Here is a 23,293-nt window from a genome sequence, read left to right as displayed (position 1 = left end):
TTGAAGCCAAACATTTAATACAAACCCTCTTTCGATTTTGAACGCTCATTTTTCATTCATCAAATCCACGAGAACTCTGCTTCTTCTTCATCTTCTTCGTCACGCTTTTCTGAGGCAGATCCAATATCTTTCCATATTCAGAACGAAACTTCACTTCCGAGGTGGTTAGCTATTTTTTATTTGTATGATGGCTTTTTTCGATTCGAACAGTTCGATTTTTTTCTTCTTAGAAATGGCGAATCACAGAAACTAATTGGAACACAAGATTGTTTTTCACTTATACACATCATTCGAGCACCATTTCTGATGAAGGTGTGACTCGAATTTTAATTTTTAACCGATACTTTTTTTGGTGGTTGGATACTACTATATTAGGAACTGCATTGAAGCATTTCTCAAATTGTTGGTGTTGCAGAGAAACATGCCACAGGAAAGTATACTAAGCTCGATTTTCGCATCTCCTCATAAGAGAGGATTGAATTTGAAATGTTCTGCTTCAGTTTGTACCAACAATGAGGCTTCGTACCCTGTGATGGCGGAGGAGAGCATCAACGATCATGAATTGGCTCAGAGGAAAGCAGAGGAAGCAGGTATCAACTTTTAACTTGTACTATTATGGTTATGTCATTGCACATTAGCACTGTTCTCTTGTTACACTCGCTATGGGGTTCTCATTGTCACAAAAAATGTTTCATCACAACATTACATTAATGAATACAGGTTTAAAGCAACTTCAAGAGCTTAAGAAAATGTTGTTTTTATGGTTGTTGTCCCCCAAGATTTAACCAAATCTGGGAAGGGGGAACTCTGGTTTAAAGCTGATTGAAACTAGAAACAGTGCACTGATACTATCTCTTGTTTTGAAGTTGTTAACAGTACTTCTTCTGAAAAATAAACCCATAAAACCATCTAGGAATGATGAATAACTGAAACTGCTTATTCTTTAAAAAAAAGAATGCTATTCTTCTCTTTGGAGTGATGATTTTTCCCTCACCATAAACAAGACATAGTTTCCTGTTAAAATTGAATAATGAAACATGCTTGTTGCTTGAGTTCAGGCACATTTGTTGGAAAAGTTTCATTATTTGACAAAAAAGTAATAATTAGAATTAGACCAGAGAAATTAAACAAAGTGAGGCTGGAAAAGAGAAAAAAAAAAAAAGGAAAGACAAGGGACAGAGGACACATGAAAAGATGGTGGAGCACAAAATTATGAATCGCATTATGAATTGCCTGGGATGGTGTTGCTATGAAATGGGATCATTCCCCCAACTCACTAGCATTCACTGGTGGCGTGGGCCTTTAACGTTGTTATTCAAATTTTTCTGATCTCAACCATGTTCTTCTAAAGATATCTCAACTAGTATAGTACTAAAATTTAAGGAACATAACACTAATTAAGATTTAAGAGCCCACCAAAGTCTGTTATATTGGTGGGATACATTTTTTGTTTCCCTGGTTGATGTAACTGGTTTTCATCAGTTTTATCATGGGAAATTCTCGTTAATAAATTTAACTAGGTACTTTTAGTGGGATTTCAACATCCTTACTTTATATTATTCAAATAAATATTTTTTGTGTAATTATTTATGTTAAAAGTATTGATGAAGAATGCTTCAACTCGTAACCTTATTTTAAAAGTAATTTTATGATACTCAAATAAATAGTCTTAATAAGTTAAAGTTTTTATCTACTTTACAGTCTATTATTCTTTGACTTAAATCAGTAATGAAGTTTCATTTCAAACCGGAAACATCATGATTTTGTGCCATTTAATGCAACAATGCTGTAATAATCATGGCTACACTGCTTTAACTTTAACCTCCAGTACTTGTAATTGAAGTAAACATAACTTAGTCAAAAGCATAATAGTAAAAGCCATTTACAGGGTATGAAACAGCATGTGTTTTTCTGAATCAGAAGAATAGACAATTTAATATTTTCTCTTTGTTCTTTTACCATACCTTTTCTTCCTCTTTTCTTGACCAAATCAATAAGTTTCAGTAATAATGTTGTGGATGGAAGAAAGAAGAAAAAGTAAGAAACAATCAACCACGTTAAGAAAGACAAATGAATGAAAATAAAATAAATGGAATTTTTTTTCTGTTAATGTATAGAAGCATTATTCCGAGCTTATAGAATTTCCGCTCTTAATTAATGAGAAATAAGCTATTTTAACATGTTTACTCTTGCCACGAATAAAAAAAAATACACTTTTTAGAATTTAATAATAGAAATTACATAAAATTAAATTTGTCATTATTTATTTAAATAGATTACAAAAATATTTTCTTTTAGCAACAAATCATCGTTATTGGTAAAAAAAAAACAAATTTGAAATAAGCTACGTTAAGTATTAGTTAAAAAAATATTTTTGGAAAAGTTATCTTCACGAAAATTGTATAAATTAGCTTAGAAAGAAATTATATTACTTTTTTTTAAAAAATATTTGCGGGAAGTTTATCTAATTTTAGTTATAAATTCATTCCGCAAATAAATATATATTTTTTGATAAATTTAAATTGTGAAAAGTAATAATTTTATTTTTTCGGGTAAATCATGGTTGTCACATAAAATAAATTATTCATGACATGAACCGTAAGACGTTGCCGTATAGAGATTTCCCGCCATCTCTTTGTCTTGTTTAAATATTGATTGTTTGTGTTGTGACATGGTGGTGGGAACAGCTTCAAGGAGATACGAAGCAGCAGAATGGCTTCGCCAAATGGACAACAGCGCATCTTCATCGCTCTCCAAAGAACCCTCCGAAGAGGAATTCTGCCTCGCACTCCGCAACGGTCTCATTCTCTGCAACGTCCTCAACAGAGTCAACCCCGGCGCTGTCGTCAAGGTTGTCGACAATGCAGTGGTCGACAGCCTCGCCCTCCAGTCTTCCGAGGGGCCCGCCCAGTCTGCAATTCAGTATTTCGAGAACATGCGAAACTTTCTGGAGGCCGTCAACGACATGAAGCTTTTGACATTCGAAGCTTCTGATTTGGAAAAGGTGACCATGATCCTCACCCCTTTCACGTTTAAAGATTCTATCTTTACTCTATTGTTTTTACGGGGTTGAGTCACAAAACACCATTGCTTTAATTTGCTTCAGTTCTTCCAAGAGTTGAAATTCACTTTTTCCAAAAGCTTAATTTGTACCGTTAACTTCTCCAAGATCTGTTTCTTGATTCATGCATAACCTTATTTCATTTTATAGAAAAGCTGATTTTATTTTTCTTTCTTGTTTTTCTTTCTCTCCAAGAAGAGCTTATGGAGAAATTTCCTCCAAACATGCCATATATGATATACAGAAGCATGCATACAATATAGAAACATAATTCTTTGATGATATCAAGATGATTTCATGAGCATGGTGCATTGGTAAAGCTGTACCTAAGTTGATTAAGGGTCTTGAATTTGGAAACTGCCTCTTTACATAAGTCAGAATTTGGAAACTGCCTCTTTACCCTTTTTTTATTTATTGTTTTTTATAAAAGTATGTGCATCTTTAAGGGTTTAATGTGTTTTTGTAGGGGGGTTCATCGAGCAAAGTTGTGGACTGCATTCTCTGTTTGAAAGGGTATTATGAATGGAAGCTGTCGGGTGGAGTCGGTGTATGGAGATATGGTGGAACTGTCAGGATTACTTCTTTCCCCAAATGGTCTCCTACCAACATACTCGGCACTGAAAGTGTTGACGAGTCCGAGTCATCACAGTTTCTTCATCTGTCTGGAGGGGTATCCATTGAAGAAACCAAAGCTGCTAATGCTTTGACTTCCCTTTTTGACAAGTTTGGACTCAAGCTTCTATTGGCTTACCTCAAAGAGACCGATGGGGTTGATGATCTACCGTTGAATGCAATGGTAGGTAAGATCCTTCCCTAAGACTAGATATTTAGATTGTTGTTTGGAATATGCTGTGAGAAATTAAATTTGTGCAAGAAGATTCATTTGATACTTTGCGATCAGCAATCTTATTTGTGACTGGTTGAAATTTTGTGCAGGTAATAGATTCTTTGATCAGAAAGGTTATCAGGGATTTTTCTGCATTGCTTGATTCTCAAGGCACTCAGGTACTTCTTGTTGGGTTTATATATTTTTTCACATGGGAGTTATAGTTATTGAGAGATTGTGATTCTATATATATGTGACATTGATCTTACACATATAAGACATTTGACACCACTCTTACCCCAAAACCTTAAGAGTGTGTTTGGATAAAGTATTTTAATGAAGCAATTCATTTTTTAGAAGAATTTAGATTTCTTTGTAATGAAATGCTTTGTTTGGATAGAGAAATTAAAAAGCATTTCAAATCAAGCATTTTTTTTAAAGGATTTCAATTAGCTAAATTAGTAGAAATTCAAATACCTTCAAAATAAGTGGAATTTGAAATTTTTTTCACTCAACCTCACATTCTAGACGATTCGGACGTGCCTAATGATCCAGACAGGTTTGACGATCCAAACGGACCCGACGATCCAGACGGGCCCGATGACCCGGACATGCTTGACGACCTAGACGTGCCAGACAACTCGGACGAGCCCGACGACCTGGACGGGCCCGACGACCTGGATGAGCCCGACGACCGGATGAGCCCGACGACTCGGACGTGCCCGATGCCTCGGAAGTGCGGGACGATGCAGACAAGCCCGACAACCCAGACGAGCCTGATGACCTGGACGGGCCCGACAACCCAGACGAACCTGACAACCTGGACGGGTGCGACGACCCAGACAGGCCCGACGACCTGGACAGACCCGACAACTCGGACAAGCCTGACAACCTGGACAGGAACGATGACCTAGACGGGCCCGATGACACGGACGGTCCCGACGATCCAAACGGGCCCGACGAGTCGTACGAGCCAGACTATCCGGACCGGCCCGATGGTTTTAAAGGGCCCGTACGAGTTGTCGGTGCCCGTTCGAGTCTCGGGCTCGTCTAGGTCGTCGGGCCTGTCCGGGTCGTCAGACGTGTCCAAGTCGTCGGGCCCATCCTAGTTGTTGGACCCGTTCGGGTCTTCGGACTCGTCTGGGAGTACGGGCCCGTCCAGGTCGTCGAACCCGTCTGAGTATTTGGACTCGTCCGGGTATTCGGACCCGTCCAGGTATTCGGCCCCGTCCGGATTGTCGGGCTCGTCCAGGTCGTCAAGCCTGTCCAGGTCGTCGGGCCCATGCATGTCTTCGGTCCGTCCAGGTCGTCGAGCCGGTCTTGATCGTTGGGTCCTTTCGGGTCATCGGACCCGTCTAAAGCATTAGGCCAATGACCTAGACAGGTTGGATCGGGCCATATTGACGAACTTGACGGCACAATCGTGCAGTATGGGCCGTCAGGCCTCTAGATCATCGGGTGGGTCATTGGGTCTAACCAATCCGGTTACGTAGTTGGGTCTGCCCGACCCATCTGGGTTGTCGAGCATGTTTCCAAATTTATCATGAACTCAAAACATAATTAAGCGTAAAGTAAATATTGTTAAAATTAAATTTTATCTCACAATAAATTCAATTTTTTTTTTCCAAACAAGAAATTGAAATGTAAGGTATTTTAATTTTCTTATCCAAACAAGTTATTTAAAAAATGAATGGAATTTAATTACAAACAATTCAAATACAAAGCATTTTAATTTCTAAGCATTGTTAAAATGCTCCATCCAAACACAAGGTAAGACAATGGTATTATGGATCTTTATTCTTAGATAGTATTTAACTTTATCTTTTCTATTCAACATAGACTTTTGACTCATACATAGACTATTCCGAACACTTTTGAATCTAATGATTCTGTTAAGTCTTGTTGTGACGTTTGTAATGGAAGAACACCTTCTCTTGTTTGGAAGGTTACCTAAAATATAACAACTGTCTGCAGCTTGGACATTTCCTCAAGAAAATATTGAAAGGCGATACCAGTTGTCTCACTAAGAGAGAATTCGTGGACGCTATCACATTATATCTTAATCAAAGACGTAGTTTGGCATCAAATGAAGTCTCTAAATTATGCACTTGCGGTGGAAAACGCGACAATAATCAGCACAGTGTTCAATATTGTGCCAAGCATGCTGAAATAATTGATGCCCAGCAAAAAGAGCTTGAGGTATACAAGTAGAAATCTAACGTACTGCTTATTATATGATCTTAGACTATCATCATTCTCTGTAATGGTGTTTTTTTGTTGCTCCAGGGACTGAGGTACTTTTATGAAGGAATAAAATTGGAGCTGAAACAAATTCAATCAAAGTGGGACCAAGAATTGAACAGGCTTGGTAATGATCTGAAGACTTTTATTTTTTATAAGAAATATCCTTTCATGTATTTAAAATCTTCTAATGTAATATTCTTTCATAATGCTGAGTTGAATTCTATGTGCTTCTTAGAGAATCATATAAAGAGCCTTGAAGAGGCCTCCTCTTCGTATCACAAAGTTTTGGAGGAGAATCGTGTTCTTTACAATCAAGTACAGGACCTCAAAGGTACACAGGAATCCAATACACTTTTTCAAGGATCTACTTACATGATTTGTATACTTTGACAAATTTGCCGACTTACAGGAGCCATTAGGGTGTACTGTAGAGTGAGGCCCTTCTTGCCAGGACAACCAAATGGACAATCTACTGTAGATTATATAGGAGAAAATGGAAACATAATGATTATGAATCCCCTTAAGCAAGGAAAAGATGCTAGAAGAGTGTTTTCATTCAATAAGGTGTTTGCAACAAGTGCCACCCAAGGTATTTTAATTTTAATTTTTGACATATTATAAGAAAATGTATAGGGCCAGCAAATACTTTGTTTTACATAATTATTCCTAAACGACTCTGTAAAATGGGGTGTAAAGATTTGAAAAATAGTAATTCACTTATTTTAGATAATGGAGACTTGGTTATGTAACGAAGAGTGGTAAAAAAAGGGTATTTGTATACTGTGATAATATAACCATGACATCATATTGTAATGCACTTGTTACAAATAAATAAATGATTTTTTTTAATTTATATCTTCTCAAGAAGCTCTTATGATTATTTTCTTTGCAATGTGCAGAAGAAATATATGCTGACACTCAACCATTGGTTAGGTCCGCCTTAGATGGATATAATGTATGCATCTTTGCATATGGACAGACTGGGTCAGGAAAAACCTACACAATGGTAACATAACATTATACATTATACATTATACACAACTAAAGCAATCTATCTCAATTTTATGCATTCACTCAAATTGGAGTGCTGTCCTAATCCTAAATTCTTTGTTTTTATTGGAAGCCTCGTAAGAAATAACAACATTATTACGGTTTTGTACTGAAATTGGTTACTTTCTTTTCATGTCTAGTAGTAAGTGGTAGTAAAATAGGTCTTGTCCTGTATGTCACTAAAAGCAAAAAAAAAAAAAAAAAAAAACTGATTGCATGATACTGCAATGTCATAAAATCATTGTCAAGTTGTCTCATCGTGTTTCTTATACATGTTTGTTTTACTGCTTGGATAGAGTGGCCCTGATCTGATGACTGAGGAGACATGGGGTGTAAACTACAGGGCTTTGCGTGACTTATTTCATATTTCAAAGGAAAGAGCAGATGCCATAAAATATGAAGTTGGCGTCCAGATGATTGAAATATACAATGAGCAAGTGAGAGATTTATTAGTCAGCGATGGCTCTAACAGAAGATATCCTTCAAGCTATACCTGCTGTGCTTTTGTTAAATTATAATCATTTTTCACTGCTGCATATGAAACTTCTTACGAACTCCAAAAAAGAAAAAATACTGTTTTTTTTTTTGCACTACTTTTGGCAATATGATTTATTTTGTCTTGTTCATTTCCTTGACAAGACATACATTGGATATACGAAACAACTCTCAGTTGAATGGGCTTAATGTGCCCGATGCATCTTTAGTTCCGGTTAATTGCACACAAGATGTTCTTGATTTAATGAAAGTTGGTCAGAGGAATCGTGCTGTTGGTGCTACAGCTTTAAATGAGCGAAGCAGCCGTTCTCATAGGTAATATTTCTTGATGAAAAGAGGGCTATTCTAAGCATCAAATATATTTTACTTGACATATTTCTTTTCTATCCAATTGCATTGCAGTGTGTTGACAGTTCATGTCAGAGGGAGGGACTTAGTGTCTAACTCCATTCTTAAGGGTTGTCTCCATCTTGTGGATTTGGCTGGAAGTGAAAGAGTGGACAAATCGGAGGCTGTTGGCGAGAGACTAAAGGAGGCTCAGCATATAAATAAATCTCTTTCTGCACTTGGGGATGTTATATCTGCTTTGGCACAGAAGAGTCAACATATTCCTTATAGAAATAGCAAGCTCACACAAGTTCTACAAGATTCATTAGGTAACAAGCAGACTTCAATAGAGACGATATTTACCCTTTTCTTTTGTACGAATTCCTCATTATAATTAGTTAGAACAACAATTAAGAGTCTTTTTTTTTTCTTTTGGTGCTTCAACCTTCACATTTTTTCTAGTACAGTTTTTTTTTTTTTTTTTACTCTGTTGCTTTAGTTGTTTTGCCGCGGAGTTGGGAAAGGGGTTGAGATGGGTTTGATTGATGATTTTTTTATTCTCCATATCCATAGGTGGTCATGCAAAAACTTTGATGTTTGTTCATATAAATCCTGAGCTTAATGCTCTTGGAGAGACAATTAGCACACTTAAGTTTGCGGAGAGAGTTGCAACCATTGAACTTGGGGCTGCTCAATCTAATAAAGAAACTGGAGAAATTCGGGAGCTAAAGGAAGAGGTTTGGTTTTTTGTCATAACTCGAGCGGTTTTCAATTTTACTTGGCCAATGTTTTAATAGTTTGAATATTTTATAGATATCAAATATCAAATCAGCATTGGAGAGGAAGGAAACTGAACTACAGCAATGGAAAGCTGGGAATGCACGGAATCCCACAGAATCTCAGAAAGCACCAAGAGCTGTTTCACCTTTCCGTTTACCCAAAAATGGTACCAGTGACAGCATGAAACCTGAAAACTATCAAAGACACATGGACGATAGAAGCTCTGAGGTTATTGCATTCGAAATAAACTTTAATGATAAATTTGTGTGAACATATATTAGGAAATTGTATCACACTGAAGTATAATTTGTAGTCTCTAAATCTGAAACTAAAATTTCAGGCTAAAACTTGTTCTTCGGGCAAGCAAAGAAGGTCACGATTTCCCTCTACGCATATAGAAAAGGAGTCGATACCAAAAATGTCTATTCTGGCTGAAGAAAAAATAGTGAGCTCAGGGAATACTAGATCACCATCACCTCCAGTCCGGAGGAGATCAATATCCACTGATAGAGGGTCAGTCATTAAAAGCAAGGTCCGAAGTGACACAGCAGAAAACCAACCAATATCAAAGCATCTACTTCCAGCTAGAGTACTAGTAAATAAATCTCTAGTCACAATGCCGATGCCCTCATCTATAGACAATAACTCAAGGGTGAATCTGCATTCACAGGAGTCAGTGAAGCAAGATCGCATTAATGAAACTCTCTTCAACCTCCAGAAGATAAACTCCCGTAAAGTTAACCAAGAACATGAAGAGGAACAACTCAAGCAAGCTGCTCTTGGTGTGGCAAGACATGGTGGAACTAGGAAGAACAAGGTTGACAATAAGTCCAAGGTTAAGCCTCATCAACAGTTTCCCTTTAGGATTCAAAAACCTGATATGACGATACCTATTACTGACATGGAAATTGGCCGTGATATGACCACGGAGGCACCTCGAAAGAGCAATTATTGTGAGCCAGAAAATGATATAAGCCTAATGGAGTCTGCAGTTCACGGTGTTAATCTTAAGAAGATAAATCACAACATCTCTAGGAATTTTCAGAACATTGGATCAAGGTATGGATCATAAAAAACTATGCTCGTTTTCTTGTTTCTTCTTGAAAATGACATTATTCATACAATCGTAGTCTGGCTGATAGAGTCATTTTGTCATTTGCAGAGGAGGCCAAGCAGCTGAACCATTATTGTCCAGCAAAGTTGAAAATAAAATATTTCAACATGGTTCAGGACGCAATCTTAAGGAAGGCACCAACACTACATTGCCTGAATTTAGAAGGAGCCGATCTACGCCACGTGGAAAGTTTTTTGTTTTATCTTGAGGATTTCTGATTAAAATTTGATAATTTTTTATATTATTTATTTTTGTACAGTGATAACTATTGATGTGCATGTCGGAGTGCCGGTTCACATAATTTTGTTGACTGAGGTCTTGAGATCATGTCACTTCCTCGGTTTTCATGTTGTGTAGCTCTTTTGTAATTTAATTTTTTTGTATGTCAATATACTTCTGAAATCTTGAGGGGTTATGCTGCTAGATGGGTAAGGTATCTTCACTACATTTTATGAATTCAGCTCATTCAACAAAAGTAATGGAGGAACTAAAGAAATTATTGAAAACATTGTACAATTATTACAATTGTACTTGGTTGTATATGTTTGTTATTGTAATTTTATTGTCTTTCGTTGAACATTATCAGTCAAATTATATTCATACAATCCCTTAGAATTATTGAATTATTGATCTCTATATGTATACTTAATGGAGAATAACAAAGTGACCTTTTGTATAAAGTTGTAAAATGATAGACTACTAAATAATAAAGGTAGATATTTTAAGGAGCCTTTACTCTCTCTAGACGTGTTGAATGACAAAAGAGAGGAAATGTTCACTATATATATATATATATATATTTAGGTATTGGGCTCTCTTCATATGGAGAAAAGCCCAAAACGTTCACCCATAGGTTTTTCTTTTATTCTTTTTTATTTGAGTTGTTTATATATATATATATATATATATATATATATATATATATATATATATATATATATTAATTAGCTCAACTACGTAAAAATGGAAGGATTTTCTCAAAGCACAACCCTATATTTAAATTAGTATTGCAACCTGTTTCTATTTTTCAATTTGTGAGAAGTTAGTCTATTAATAGATAAAAGCAATAAAAAAGGATCATCTGTTCTTGACACCACATTGACAACCTTAGCCCAGATTTTGTTCCTCAAACCACCATGTCTTAATTTTCACGTGTTTCAGATCGTTACAACTATTGCACGTAATTTCCTAACATTGCATTCATTTAGCGTTTAACCTCTGATTAACAATTCTACAAAAAAGAAAACCCCTCTGATTAAGAAGCTGTCCAGGTTTTGAATACACAAAGGGTGAAATTAAGATGATGCACTGTTGTTGCATTGTTAGAAGCATCTGTGATGGGTTTTCCAATCATAATTCTATCTGACCATTGGAGACCCAAGAGGATCAATCATCTATCCTACAACAAAATCAGAAAATCACAAAAATTTGCAGGATCAATCCAGAATTGTCCAATTTAAATGGTCAATGGCTCATTCTATTGTAAAACCTGTGGTGTTAACCTTGCAAGAACCGTCCAGGTTGAAAACATCGAAGGATGCTAAAACCACAGAAGGAGATAATACCCATCAAAATTCTGTGACCTTTGTTTATCAAACCAAAATAGCAGAATCATTGCGAAGTGTAACAGTTTCATGGTGCAAGGACAGCACAGATCATTTCGTTTCCATCGGCGTAGAGAACACATTGGTAGAAAACAAGTTCTCCTTCAAGATTGATTTGGAATCTGGACATGCTTGGGGGAAAAAGGGTCTCAGGTCGTTTGAAATGGCAGGTACAAGAGTAGACATTTACTGGGATCTTCGACACGCGAAATTCTCCACAGGTCCACAACCTATTTCAGGTTATTACATTGCATTGGTTTGCAAGAAAGAGGTGCTTTTGTTGTTGGGAGATTTGCAGAATGATGCTTTTGAAAGAACCAAATCAAAACCATCCCCAGAAGAAGCAACCTTGGTATGCAAGAGAGACAACGTGTATGGGAAGAAGGTGTTTTGTACCAGAGCCATTCTGGAAGATGGTAAGACAGAACATGATGTTGTGATTGAGACTTCTCTTTCTGGTCCTGATGATCCAGAAATGTGGATCACCATAGATGGCATGTTGACCAGCAGAATAATGAACTTGCATTGGAGATTCAGAGGGAATGATATAGTGATGGTGAACAATTTTCCAGTGCAAATCTTCTGGGATGTGCATGATTGGCTTTTTACAAATGAAATTGGTCCAAGCCCTGCATTTTTTGTTTTCAAGCCAGGATTTTTGGAAGGTGCTAACGACCCCAAAAGCAGAGAATGCCCAGAAAAATATGGAGAGAGTAGCAGAAATGAACTGCAAGAGGAGAATTCATGCACCACAGGATTTTGCCACTTTCTGTATGCTTGGAGAACTGCTTGAGATTCATTGTGCTTTCCCAAAAGTATTTCCTTTCCTTTCCTTTCCTTTCTTGTAGCAAATGCTTTCATAGACTTTCTTTATTAGCATTTGACATAGACTTGTTCACAACTTTACCTTGTTTTTCTTTCCTTCACCTACTTGGTATATTTATATATATGTTATATGTGTATGACTTGAAAAAAATAGTAACTAAACAAATTAGCTTCATTATTTTGGGTATGGCTTCTAATATCATTTTTTACCAGACTTTTCTGAAAGTTTTTTTGTAACACAATTTAAAAGTCCAAAATGAATCTAGAAAGGAGTATGAACTTAGATATAATGGGGTGTATATAGAATGAATATAGTACCAATGTAGGGGTTGTGCAAAAATTGGATTGTCGTCATCGTTGCACCATCGCCATTGTAGGGGAAGAAGGAGAGAGAGCGTTGTGAAAAAAAAAATCATTTCAGAAAACTCTGAAAGGAGTTATATACATTCTAGAAAGCTTATTCTGAAAAAATTATTCTGAAAATTCTGTTATGAAAAGTTTGATCCAGAAAAAAAATTCAAGCGTTATGAGATTCCTGTTCTAAAAACCAGTTCTGAAAAATTTATAGAACAAGTAATCAAAGAAGTCACTTTACAAAAATATAAAATGATATTTTGAAAATAATGGGGGTGTGCCAAGAAATTAGGGGTGTGAGAATAGCATGGGCCTTGAAGTTAATCCGGGCCGATCCAAATATGAGCCCGACTGGTGAAAAAAAAACTGGTGATAGAAGCGAAAACTGAAAAGGAGCGAAAAAAAATGAGAAACCCTTGAACTTGGTAGGCACGAACTTGGGTTGAATGAATATGGCAGGTTTCGCGGGAAACGTGGTGTTCAAACTCTCGTGCCAGCTTCCTTCTCGTTTTTCTTCAATTTCCCGGTAACTTCTTTTCTTCAGTTTTCAGCCTCAGCTTTCAACAGGGATAAATAGGTTCATTCTGATATATTTTTTGCCATTGTTCTAATCTTTTTTGTTTTGGTGTTAAAAAAATAGGTCTATTTGGAAGTCACCGATTGCGTGCCTGAAGTACAGAGATTTCAGTTCTTCTCTTTCGGTTAGGTACATTGCTTGTACCTTCTACAGAGTGAAACTATCTGAAACTGCTCTGCCAGTGAAAAGCCGGGGATATTGTGGTTGTACCGATGTTAATGTGCTCAAGATAAATGGTGGAAAAGATGCGCATGCAACAATTGCCCATTGTGAAAGTTCTCAAGATCCGAATGAAATTTGCTCTGACTTCTTCTTTGATGACAGTGAACAAGGTAAACTTCTATCTAATATGATATGGTTTTAGTTCATTGTTTGGGAGTTAGTTGGGCTTCACTGTGCAGGACGCAGGGGAATTACACCACTAGCTATGGCTAAAAACAAAAGTTTTGTAATTTTATGGCTGGCATTGGATTAAGAATTTCTTATAATGGAGGATTCTGAGCGTTGTGATTTGGGGATTTTAGGTTCTTTCGATCAAATTGAAGAGGTTGCAGAGCTGACTACGCATCAAGGAGGGGACTCAGGTGACCAGGATTTGATGCAAATTGACAAATTTATTAGTGATGTTGAGGAATCTGCTGTTAAATTACTTGCTGCTAGGTTTGTTGATTCCACTTCAATTTTCTTAAAAAATAGTTTGTTTCACGCTTGACTAGCTATAAACTATATAGTCAATTAAATTGAAGAGTTTCTGAACCAAATATGGCCCAGCTTGATGCTTGTTTAAGTGCAAGAAAAATCAAATTTCGTCATGCTAGTATGACTTTGCAGTTAATCGTTGTTGTTTACCCTTATTGAAAGGATTGCTTGCAATTGTGTGTTGAGTACACACATAAGAATATTCTTATTTGTAATGAACAAGAGATAGAATAATAAAGAAAAAAAGTTAATAATTAATAATGAGAACCATTTGTTAATAATGAGAACCATTTCCCTATTTGATGTAATCAAATCATATCATATGTTCCTATTTAATGTAATCCAGTCAAATTTTTAACATCCGTGTTGACAAAACTTCCTTTTAACTTTTACTCAGTGTGACAAGCCTCGGGAAATACTTTAGGAAATTGTCATTAACAATGAATTCCTGGGGTTGTATTTGCCTACAAGTTGTCAACAAGGAGAATAAATTTTGTAATAATTTGCTGACTAATATATTTTCTCTTTTGGAAAGTGGAGCGTGCAAATATAGAATGCAGTATTTTTCTTTTAACCATACTGGTCTCTCTGTTCCATAGGGCACTCACAGCACTTGAGTTGAGAAAGAAATTACTTGGAAAGAGATTCTCTCCCAATGCAGTGGATGCAGTGATAAACAAGTTCCAGAGAAGGTACGTAACTTACAACATAAAAAATGTGGAGCTGTTGTTTCTTAGCCAATTTTAAAAGCTTTACTTGCTTTCAGACAACTACCTTCTAAATTGGTTTCCATCAAGTTTTTGTCCAGTTACCTCAAAGAGATTAATATATTTTATATGATGTCTGTTCTAAAATATAGATTTATGCAAACTTATATCTAAACTGCTATCACAAAGCTGACTTTGAATGCAGCTGTAGCCAAGTATTAATTCAGTCATGTGAGGGAAATGGTTAGATAAATTGATCCTGGGGAAGAATGTATTTTTAGAATTTGAGTGTCCCATCTTACCACTTTAAGTATGAAAATTGGACTAACTTATTCTGTATCCCAAACAACTTATAATCAAATAGGAAATGAAACTGAAGATGAACATTAAGACATGGTTTGTAGTTGTTTGACAGGGTGTAACGCTTCAAATAAATATGTATTTCAAAATGGCTGATAAACAACAGATCCACAGTTTTTAAATGAAGTTACCAAGTCAGAGTTTTATTTTTCTATTTAATTCTTCTTGCTCTTGGGAAGGATACAAACTCTGATTTTTTTGTTTTTAGAAAAAATATTCTATAATGAGTTTTATATTATTAGTTTATATATGCAGATAAAATAATTTTGTTCTGTTCAGAAACCTGAGTGGTACATTTATCTTAATCTTTTCAAGAAAACTTGCATATACACACACACATATGGCATAGTAATACAATATTGTGCAGTAATTTTCAAGATATGTTTTTCAAGTCATTTATAAACTGAGTTTGCAGACATCATACTTTTGTTTATTTGGGGTGCTTAGTTTAATTAACCTTTTTTGTATCAGAGGGTTGATCAATGATAGGTTGTATGCCGAAACATTTTCTCAGTCAAGATGGTCTTCATCAAGTTGGGGACCGAGGCGGATCAAACAAGTAAGTTATTCTATTTTATATTTTTGTTTGTCTTACTAGTTTTTGGCTTTCTTATACAGCCTGTTCGGTTATGCATTTCTTCTTGATCAATACTTTCCCATGTTTTGTTAATGATTTTCATTTTGTTTCAGTGCTTAAGAGGAAATAATTGTTAGTGGTATGCTTACACTTTGCATGCTAAAATTTATCATCATTTTAACTCTAGAATATAGAATTAGGAGGGAAAGATGTAATGCATTGTGGCAGCGTCTTGCTAATTCAGTGTGTGCACTTACCTTTTTTTTTTCATTCCGCAATTACTATGAGAATACAAATGTGAAAGTAATAGGAATTATATAATTTTCTAGTATATGTATTATCTGTACACAAACCTTTCACCATGCAAACCGTCAACACTCACTTGCCATATACCTGCTCTGCTATTATTATCCGAGGAAAATACTTTTGTGTGATGCACTGCTATTGTTGTGGCAGGCACTGTTCAAGAAGGGTGTTAGTCAAGCTGATGCTGAGAAGGCAGTGGAAGTGGTCTTTAAGGACAATGATTGCGCCGAAGATCACAAGTCAGTTATTGGCTTGTCAAAACATTCTTTGGATCATCTTTATACTCAAGTCTCAAAGCAGTGGTTCAGAGGTCAGAATGTTCCCAAGGAGACAAGAAAATCAAGAATTGTTCGGTGGCTTCAGTATCGTGGTTTTGACTGGAATGTCATTAACTTCATCTTAAAAAAACTAGAAGGGCAGGACCAGAATTCTCCGTAGTGCACAACTGTGACATCCAACATTCATAGCAATCAGAAAATTGATTGGTGGGCTCCATACATGTATCTTGAAGTGTATACTGTGTAATATGGTGGTAGGGTTGAAGCCTCCTTTGGCTCTTAATGCTGTGGCAGTAAAAATTGTAGTTCATTGCTTCAATTTGCTCAAGGCATGTGGCATTCGAACACACAAGGCCACACTTGTCTGGGTACATTAAAGCTACTTTTTTTTTTTTTCATGTTGAGGCTGAGATAAAGCAGGAGACACCACTAAGAAGGTGGTACTTGTAGTGCACGCTGCCATTGTAGATATAGTGCTGATTTGATATGATCCAGAAAAATTGATGATGCGTGCTTATGCAAGAAAGATGATCAACAAATCTATCCAATAACACTCATACATCAACTTGTATTATGGATTATCTAGAGCAGATTGAGTGCCATTAATTATATATAATGGCATCTGTTGAATTATTTCATAAAGCGATGGAGAGTGGAGACTTAAAGGGCTAGTTGGATGCAAACGTGCTGTTCCAGAATTCTTCACTAGCAGCACTGAAACAAGTTTTATATGATTGTGTTTGTATTAACTTGTTTGAAAGAATAATCTCTTATTTTTTACAGTACATATAATGAGAAAGCTTATGAAAAATAAGCAATTATTCCATCTTAAGTAAGGTCTCTCAGATATGCATAAAATTGTCCTTAAACTATATAATTTGTGACTTATTCTAGAAAGTCTGGAACATAATTTCGGGGAATTGCATATAAGCAAGTAAACTTTAAGTTTTACTGAAATAAATTCTTAATTTATGTGTCAAAAAATTCCTAGTTTTTATTTGGCAAACATGTGTGCCTTTACTTTATTGCTAGTCCTTGTTCAGTTTTTGTTAATCAAATAATTCATCAACATGAACCATAAAATGAAAAAACTGCAGTTCACCTTATAAATGAAAGTAAATAGAAATTAAAACATCTAGAAATTCCAATAAAGTCTTGAACTAAATTATTTTAATATATATATATATATATATATATATAATTAAAAGAAAATAAAACCACAATACGAAGAACTAAATAGCTTAAAGGAAAAAAATGGGGAAAGTTTAATGGGGAAAGTTTTTCTGAATACCGAATATCATGAAACATTTAAAAAAAAAAAACATTAGGTTGCATTTTATTGAGTTTCCTGAGTAAAGATGTAGACAGACTTAAACACTTGTGGTCTAATTTAAATGAAATATTTTTTATTTTTTGTCTAATCCATTTATTGTATCACTTGAATAGACCTAGGCTGATTTGACCCGTAATCTTATGTGTCAATCCATTTTATAAAAATAATAATTATATTTAAATTTTTTTAAAAATAATTTTATTATTTTAAAGCATGTATTATAATTTATACTTGTATCAATTTTCAACAAATTATTATATTTAAAATTAAACTTAATTTTAAGATGAAATATATTTTTTATTCTTCAAATTATATTTAAAAATTATTGATTTATATTTAAATTAAATATATATCTATATGGTCCTATATTTTATAAAAGTAAATTTTCAACAAATTTGAAAGTTATATCATAGTTCTTTAAATTAAACAAATTTCTCACATCATAATTCCTTAACGTTTGTTAAAAGGTTTTACACGATTTTAATTACATATTTAATTTAGAGATAAAACACAATTTTATTGAGATCAAAAGTAAGTCATAAATAAATCTATATTAAAAATTACTATACTATCTTTTAACAAAAAATTTTAAAGAAACAACAAGCATATTAATTTTTGTTTAATTTTATTAAATATAAAACTTAACCTTACACTATTTATAATATTTGATGAATACTTATTTACTGCTATTGTACTTATTGCACTGTTACATGATGCTTTATGACGAATCCATTCCCTAATTTTATTTTCTTAATGTACTGTTTGTGTGTGTGGATATTTTAATGTATTTAGAATGTTATTCTCCTATTCTTTTCCCGTATTTCTTGTTTTATTAATTACCTAATACCACAAACTCTTGCTCCTCAATTATTTTCCTCCTCTTCCTAAAAATGCCAAAAAGTGGTTCAAAGAAAGAATCTTATAAAATACAACCAAATAAGCTTTTGGTGAGAAAGGAGAATTTTGTGAACCTTGCAAAAATCATAACAAAAGTTCCTTGTCGGTATCTGCAATCTGCATATGCTGCAGAACTACACTGCTGATCTATCTGTTATACATGTTATCTTTCACTTTTTCAGAGTACTAATGTAATGGTCCTGCAGACACAACAGATACATGTGCGTGTGATTAAGATACACACTTTCATTCCCAACTTCATAGATGTGCTTCTCAAAGCAGTTTTCAATAGTCTCTTTCAGACAGCACATGCACATGCCACATGTGAGGTAACCATGTGATTAAGATACACTCTTTGAATACAAATCCTGACTTCACCATGCACTCTAAGAACAGTATTTTCTCTGTGTAATATTCAAAAAAATGGTTATCACTTTAACTCTTAATGGATGACTAAGTTTCCAATTAACAAGAAATTATCTAATAGAATCAAATACACGCAGGTAGCTATTTGCCATGAATTTGAACAATTTCTAAATGATAATGCAAACAGTAAAAGACCAACCAAGTAGCCTGAAACTGACTTTGCTGGTTGAAAGGCTCTATATTCTAGAATGCTTTTTTAATTGTATCCAATACATGGTTTCTTGAAATAAGCACCAGCACATAGTAATTGTGACCAGTTCTAATTGACATTCCATTTCACTATGCACAAATGATGTGAATCATATTCGTACTTTCTTCATGAGTAGCAGCATGCTTGCTCAACAGATTGAGCCCTCAGAAAAGTTAAAGGAAAATTTGGAATTTCCATGTGAAACTACAGTTTTAAGAGGTGATGCAGAAGCATGCACTGATGAAACTCCCTTCAATGCATCAGAACCTGTTGTGGTTGGTGCCTCAACAGATCGGATTTCCTTAAGCATTGCAACAGTGTCCTTCATTGTTGGACGGTCCTCAGCTCTGGTGCTGACACATAAAAATGACACAGCTAGAGTTTGTAGCATTTCATGCACAGTGGAATCAGTTCTCCCTCTCAGTGTTGGGTCAAGAATTTCAGATGGGTCACCTTTGCTTGCTAAGTGGTTCCTAACCCACTGAACCAAGTGTGCACCACCCCCAGGAAGTGTTGGGTCAAGGGGGTGCCTCCCTGTCAGGACCTCAAGTAGGACCACACCAAAACTGTACACATCACTCTTCTCAGTCATCTGCTGCATAGATGCATGTTCTGTACTCATACCAGAAAACAAAAAGTTACTTCAGTTTCAAAGGGTTGTGCAAGTACTGAAAAAAAGAAAAAAACTAACTAATTTAAACTTGGTAAGAAAAAAAAGTACCTGGAGCCATGTACCCGTAGGAGCCAGCAAGGTAGGGTCTTTGAACTGGCTTGGAATTAGTACAATCACCATTTTCACTTGCAATTCTAGCTAGGCCAAAGTCAGATAGGTAAGGCTTATAGCCAGGACCTAACAACACGTTCATGGCTTTGACATCTCCATGCAATATCGAAGGCTCACAATCATGGTGCAAATATGCAAGTGCATTAGCCACTCCTACCATAACATCATATCTGATTTCCCATTCTGCTTTTCCCTTTCCTGAACCATGAAGTAATGAGCTCAAGCTTCCGTTAGGAAGGTACTCATAAAACAGCAGCTTCATGTTCTTGCTGGATCCCCAACCCAGAAGCTTGATGATGTTGTTATGTCTAATTGAACTTAGTGTTTGAATTTCAGAAGTAAATGCTCCTGACTCTGCCGATGACCACATCTTTTTAACTGCTAGTGTTTGGCCACCTGGAACTGTAACCTTGTACACAACTCCAGAACTTCCAGTGCCAATCACATTGGATGAAGTTAAATTCCGGACAATATCGTCAACAGAGAATTCAAACTTCTGATACAGAGTTAACACCCAATTGTTGTTTCCCATGAGTGCTTTGTTAGAAACATGAGCACGAATCAAGACATGGACTGTGAGTAGTACCAGTACTGCACTGGTGCTTAAGAGAATGGAAAATATAATCTTCATGAACAACCTGGCATGAACCTTGGCTTCCTTTCTGTCTGCTGGAGTTACAGAACCAACAATGTACAGGCCATCATTTCCTGTAAGATCACTGAGAGGGAGCTTCCTGAAGAATGGGGTGTTAGGCAATTCTCCAGTGAAGTCATTGAAGGAAACATTTAACGAAACAAGGTTTTGAAGATCAGAGAGAGCATCCAACTTCCCTGAGAGCTTATTGTGGGAGAGGTCAAGCACTCCAAGTTTTCTCAGACCGGAGAACTGGGGTGGAATTTCACCAGAAAACTGGTTACAGCTGAGATTGAGAAGGATTTCTAGTGAAGGAATTTGAGCAATTTCCTTGGGAATTTCTCCAGAGAAACTATTGCTTCCCAAGTCCAGAAGCTGTAACTTGGAGCAAGATAGGATCTCAGCAGGTATGCTTCCTCTGAGTTGATTGTTTCCCAAGTTGAGTTTGGCTAACTCGGTTAATGAACCAATGGAATGGTTCAGTTCACCTGTTAGCCTGTTGTCTGAGAGGTCGATTAACTGCAGGTTTTTGGGCAGATTGTTTGGAATTGAGCCAATGATACTATTTGAGTGAAGGTCCAGAAACTCAAGATTTTGGCATCTGGATAGTGTAGGAGGAATTTCCCCTACAAGATGATTGCTGCTCACGTCCAAAAAGTTCAAATTCTTCAAGTTGGTGATCTCATATGGAATTGTACCTGACAATCTATTATGATTTAACCTCAACCTGTAGAGGCTTGTGCAATTACCTATCTCGGGTGGTATAAAGCCAGACAAATCATTGGAAAGAAGCAACAGTTTAGTGAGGTTCCTCAGTCCAAAAAGTTGTTTGGGTATTGGACCAGTTAAGTTGTTGTAAGAGAGATCAAGTGCCTGAAGATCTTGGCACTGTGAAAGACTATCTGGGATTTTTCCTGTCAGCTTGTTCTGCCATGCAAAGAAGAGAGTCAAGCTTCTCAAGTTGCCGATAACAGGAGGAATCTCTCCAGAGATGGCATTATTGTCAACTTCCAGTTGAGTCAGGGAAGTGCAGTTTGTGATTTCAGGAGGTATAATGCCTGAAAGCTTGTTAACACTCAGTTGAAGCCCTTGCAGATTTGATAGCTTACCAAAACTGGCTGGTATGCTACCTGTGAGAAGATTTTCTGACATGTCTATGACTTCCAGTTGAGTGCAGCTTCCAAGCTCTTCTGGGATTGTACCAACTATATTGTTTTGCCACAGTAGAAGATTCTGCAGCTTCCTGAGCTCTCCAATTTGGCTTGGGATTGAACCAGAGATTGAGTTCTGATACAAGTACAGGTTCTGCAACTCACTGCACTTCCCTATCGCTTCTGGTATAGAGCCTGACAGCAGAGTTGTGTAAATGGCTATGGTCTGAATCCTTTTCAGCATCCCTATTGAAGAAGGAAGATTCCCAGAAATGCTGGTTTCTGCAAGGCCTAACACCACCAAGTTGGTGCAGTTTCCAATATCCCATGGCACCTCACCCTTAAGGTTTGTGTTCCCTCCTACTCTCAACACTTGGAGCTCAGTTAATGAGCTAATACTCTTTGGAATTTCTCCACTCAGTTTGTTGTCATAGAGTGTCAAGTTCACAAGACTGGATAAATTTCCTATGCTGGATGGAATGTTACCTTCAAGAAAGTTGGTATGCAGAGCCAAAGTCTGCAGTTTGCTCAGCCTGCAAATTTCTTCTGGGATTTCACCAAAGAGAGAATTGCCACTGAGATCAATGAAAGTGAGCTCTTTACACTCTCCAATCTCCTTTGGAATCCTCCCTGTGATGTTGGCTGTTGAGAGGACAAGAATCTTCAAGGACCTGAAAAGTTGAAAATTTGAAGGCAACGAGCCTTGCAAGTTAACTGAATTCAGGTTTATCTCAACCACCTCTCCTTGTAAGTTGCAGTGCACCCCAAACCAATTGCATGGGCTTGTGCTGGAAGGATTCCAAGATGCTAATGCATCTGCAGAACTGTTTAAACTGTTTTTCCATGCTAAAAGAGCTTGGCCTTGCTCATTAAGCTGGGAGTAACAACAATGAAATAAAAGAAGCAAAGAGAGGGAGAAAATTTTGGAAGAAGGTGAGTGATTCCTCAAGCTTAAAGACATTTCTTAGAGGAGAGAAGTGGTGATCTGTTTTGGGATTGTGGAGGGGGAAATCCTATGAATTGTTTATAGAGGAAGAGAAGAAGCTCTGAACACAAAGAGCCAGCTTCCTCATTCTTTTATTGCTGCACTATGTTCCTGTTCAATGACAAGGACTTGTCCATACCCATGATGATGGTTGTTGGTTTTTATTGAGCCAAACATCTCTTTTCATTCATTTGTTTTCGGAAACTCAGTGTATTCATGAACAGAAGTAAAGACTAATAACTTGAAATAATGAAATTCATATATTGATCTGACTTTTCTCAACATATGTTATCCTATACATATATATTTGGAAATCAAATTTTGATCACATACTTAAGAGATATAATTACTTTTCAATCATGTCACATTAAACCTCCTTTTATATTGGTTCATCTTGATTAACCTGTGCCAAACCAGTGAGTTGAAATTCTGTCAAATTTGCAATCTGAACGTAATCCAATTTGTTAGTTTCTGTTAGATAGTGTTTCACTAACAGTGAACTGTGAGACATGAAACTGGTGGAGGGGTGAAAATCACGTAAAGAAGACTTTTGCATTTTTGTTCCCCACGTGGACACATATAGTAGTATCTTGTTTCTTGCTTTTAGTTGGCAATAGTAATTATTTTTCATCTTCGTGTATTTATTTAGTTTCCGAGATTATAGCAGAAAACAAGGCATGGCCAAGTAAGCACATCAGGGCTAGTAAAA

General features: G+C 36.1%; 4 protein-coding genes across 6 annotated transcripts; 3 read left to right on the top strand and 1 right to left on the bottom strand.

Moving 5' to 3' along the window:
• On the top strand, positions 1-10,312 carry LOC114193257 (kinesin-like protein KIN-14F). 3 transcript variants are annotated; one of them, XM_028082984.1, is made up of 17 exons: positions 1-161; positions 416-590; positions 2,688-3,004; positions 3,528-3,857; positions 3,998-4,066; positions 5,862-6,086; positions 6,174-6,255; positions 6,367-6,462; positions 6,541-6,720; positions 7,031-7,137; positions 7,478-7,656; positions 7,827-7,991; positions 8,079-8,332; positions 8,577-8,740; positions 8,817-9,011; positions 9,124-9,842; positions 9,946-10,312. In XM_028082984.1, the coding sequence occupies exons 2-17, from the start codon at positions 422-424 to the stop codon at positions 10,103-10,105; spliced, it is 3,411 nt and encodes a 1,136-aa protein (XP_027938785.1). In that variant the 5' UTR covers positions 1-161; positions 416-421; the 3' UTR covers positions 10,106-10,312. The 3 variants fall into 3 exon arrangements, with proteins under 3 accessions (XP_027938785.1, XP_027938786.1, XP_027938784.1); XM_028082985.1 differs by having other exon boundaries at positions 376-590; XM_028082983.1 differs by having other exon boundaries at positions 1-312.
• A 714-nt stretch (positions 10,313-11,026) lies between these two features.
• Positions 11,027-12,365, top strand: LOC114193258. Its single transcript, XM_028082986.1, has one exon. The coding sequence runs from the start codon at positions 11,365-11,367 to the stop codon at positions 12,292-12,294; it is 930 nt and encodes a 309-aa protein (XP_027938787.1). The 5' UTR covers positions 11,027-11,364; the 3' UTR covers positions 12,295-12,365.
• Positions 12,366-13,059: 694 nt separating this feature from the next.
• LOC114193626 (regulatory protein RecX) lies at positions 13,060-17,016 on the top strand. The gene is made up of 6 exons (XM_028083499.1): positions 13,060-13,206; positions 13,321-13,589; positions 13,782-13,917; positions 14,556-14,648; positions 15,495-15,582; positions 16,057-17,016. The coding sequence occupies exons 1-6, from the start codon at positions 13,127-13,129 to the stop codon at positions 16,342-16,344; spliced, it is 954 nt and encodes a 317-aa protein (XP_027939300.1). The 5' UTR covers positions 13,060-13,126; the 3' UTR covers positions 16,345-17,016.
• Positions 17,017-18,879: 1,863 nt separating this feature from the next.
• On the bottom strand, positions 18,880-22,784 carry LOC114194573 (LRR receptor-like serine/threonine-protein kinase). Its single transcript, XM_028084899.1, has 2 exons — positions 19,752-22,784; positions 18,880-19,642 (listed from the first exon to the last, which is right to left on the bottom strand). Exons 1-2 carry the CDS (start codon positions 22,558-22,560, stop codon positions 19,179-19,181), a joined length of 3,273 nt encoding a protein of 1,090 aa, XP_027940700.1. The 5' UTR covers positions 22,561-22,784; the 3' UTR covers positions 18,880-19,178.
• Positions 22,785-23,293: the final 509 nt, after the last annotated feature.

Source organism: Vigna unguiculata, chromosome 8, assembly GCF_004118075.2.
Source record: "Vigna unguiculata cultivar IT97K-499-35 chromosome 8, ASM411807v1, whole genome shotgun sequence".
Classification (NCBI taxonomy): Eukaryota; Viridiplantae; Streptophyta; class Magnoliopsida; order Fabales; family Fabaceae; genus Vigna; species Vigna unguiculata.
Note: the sequence above shows the minus strand (reverse complement) of the source record. Positions and strands in the feature narration are given on the sequence as shown.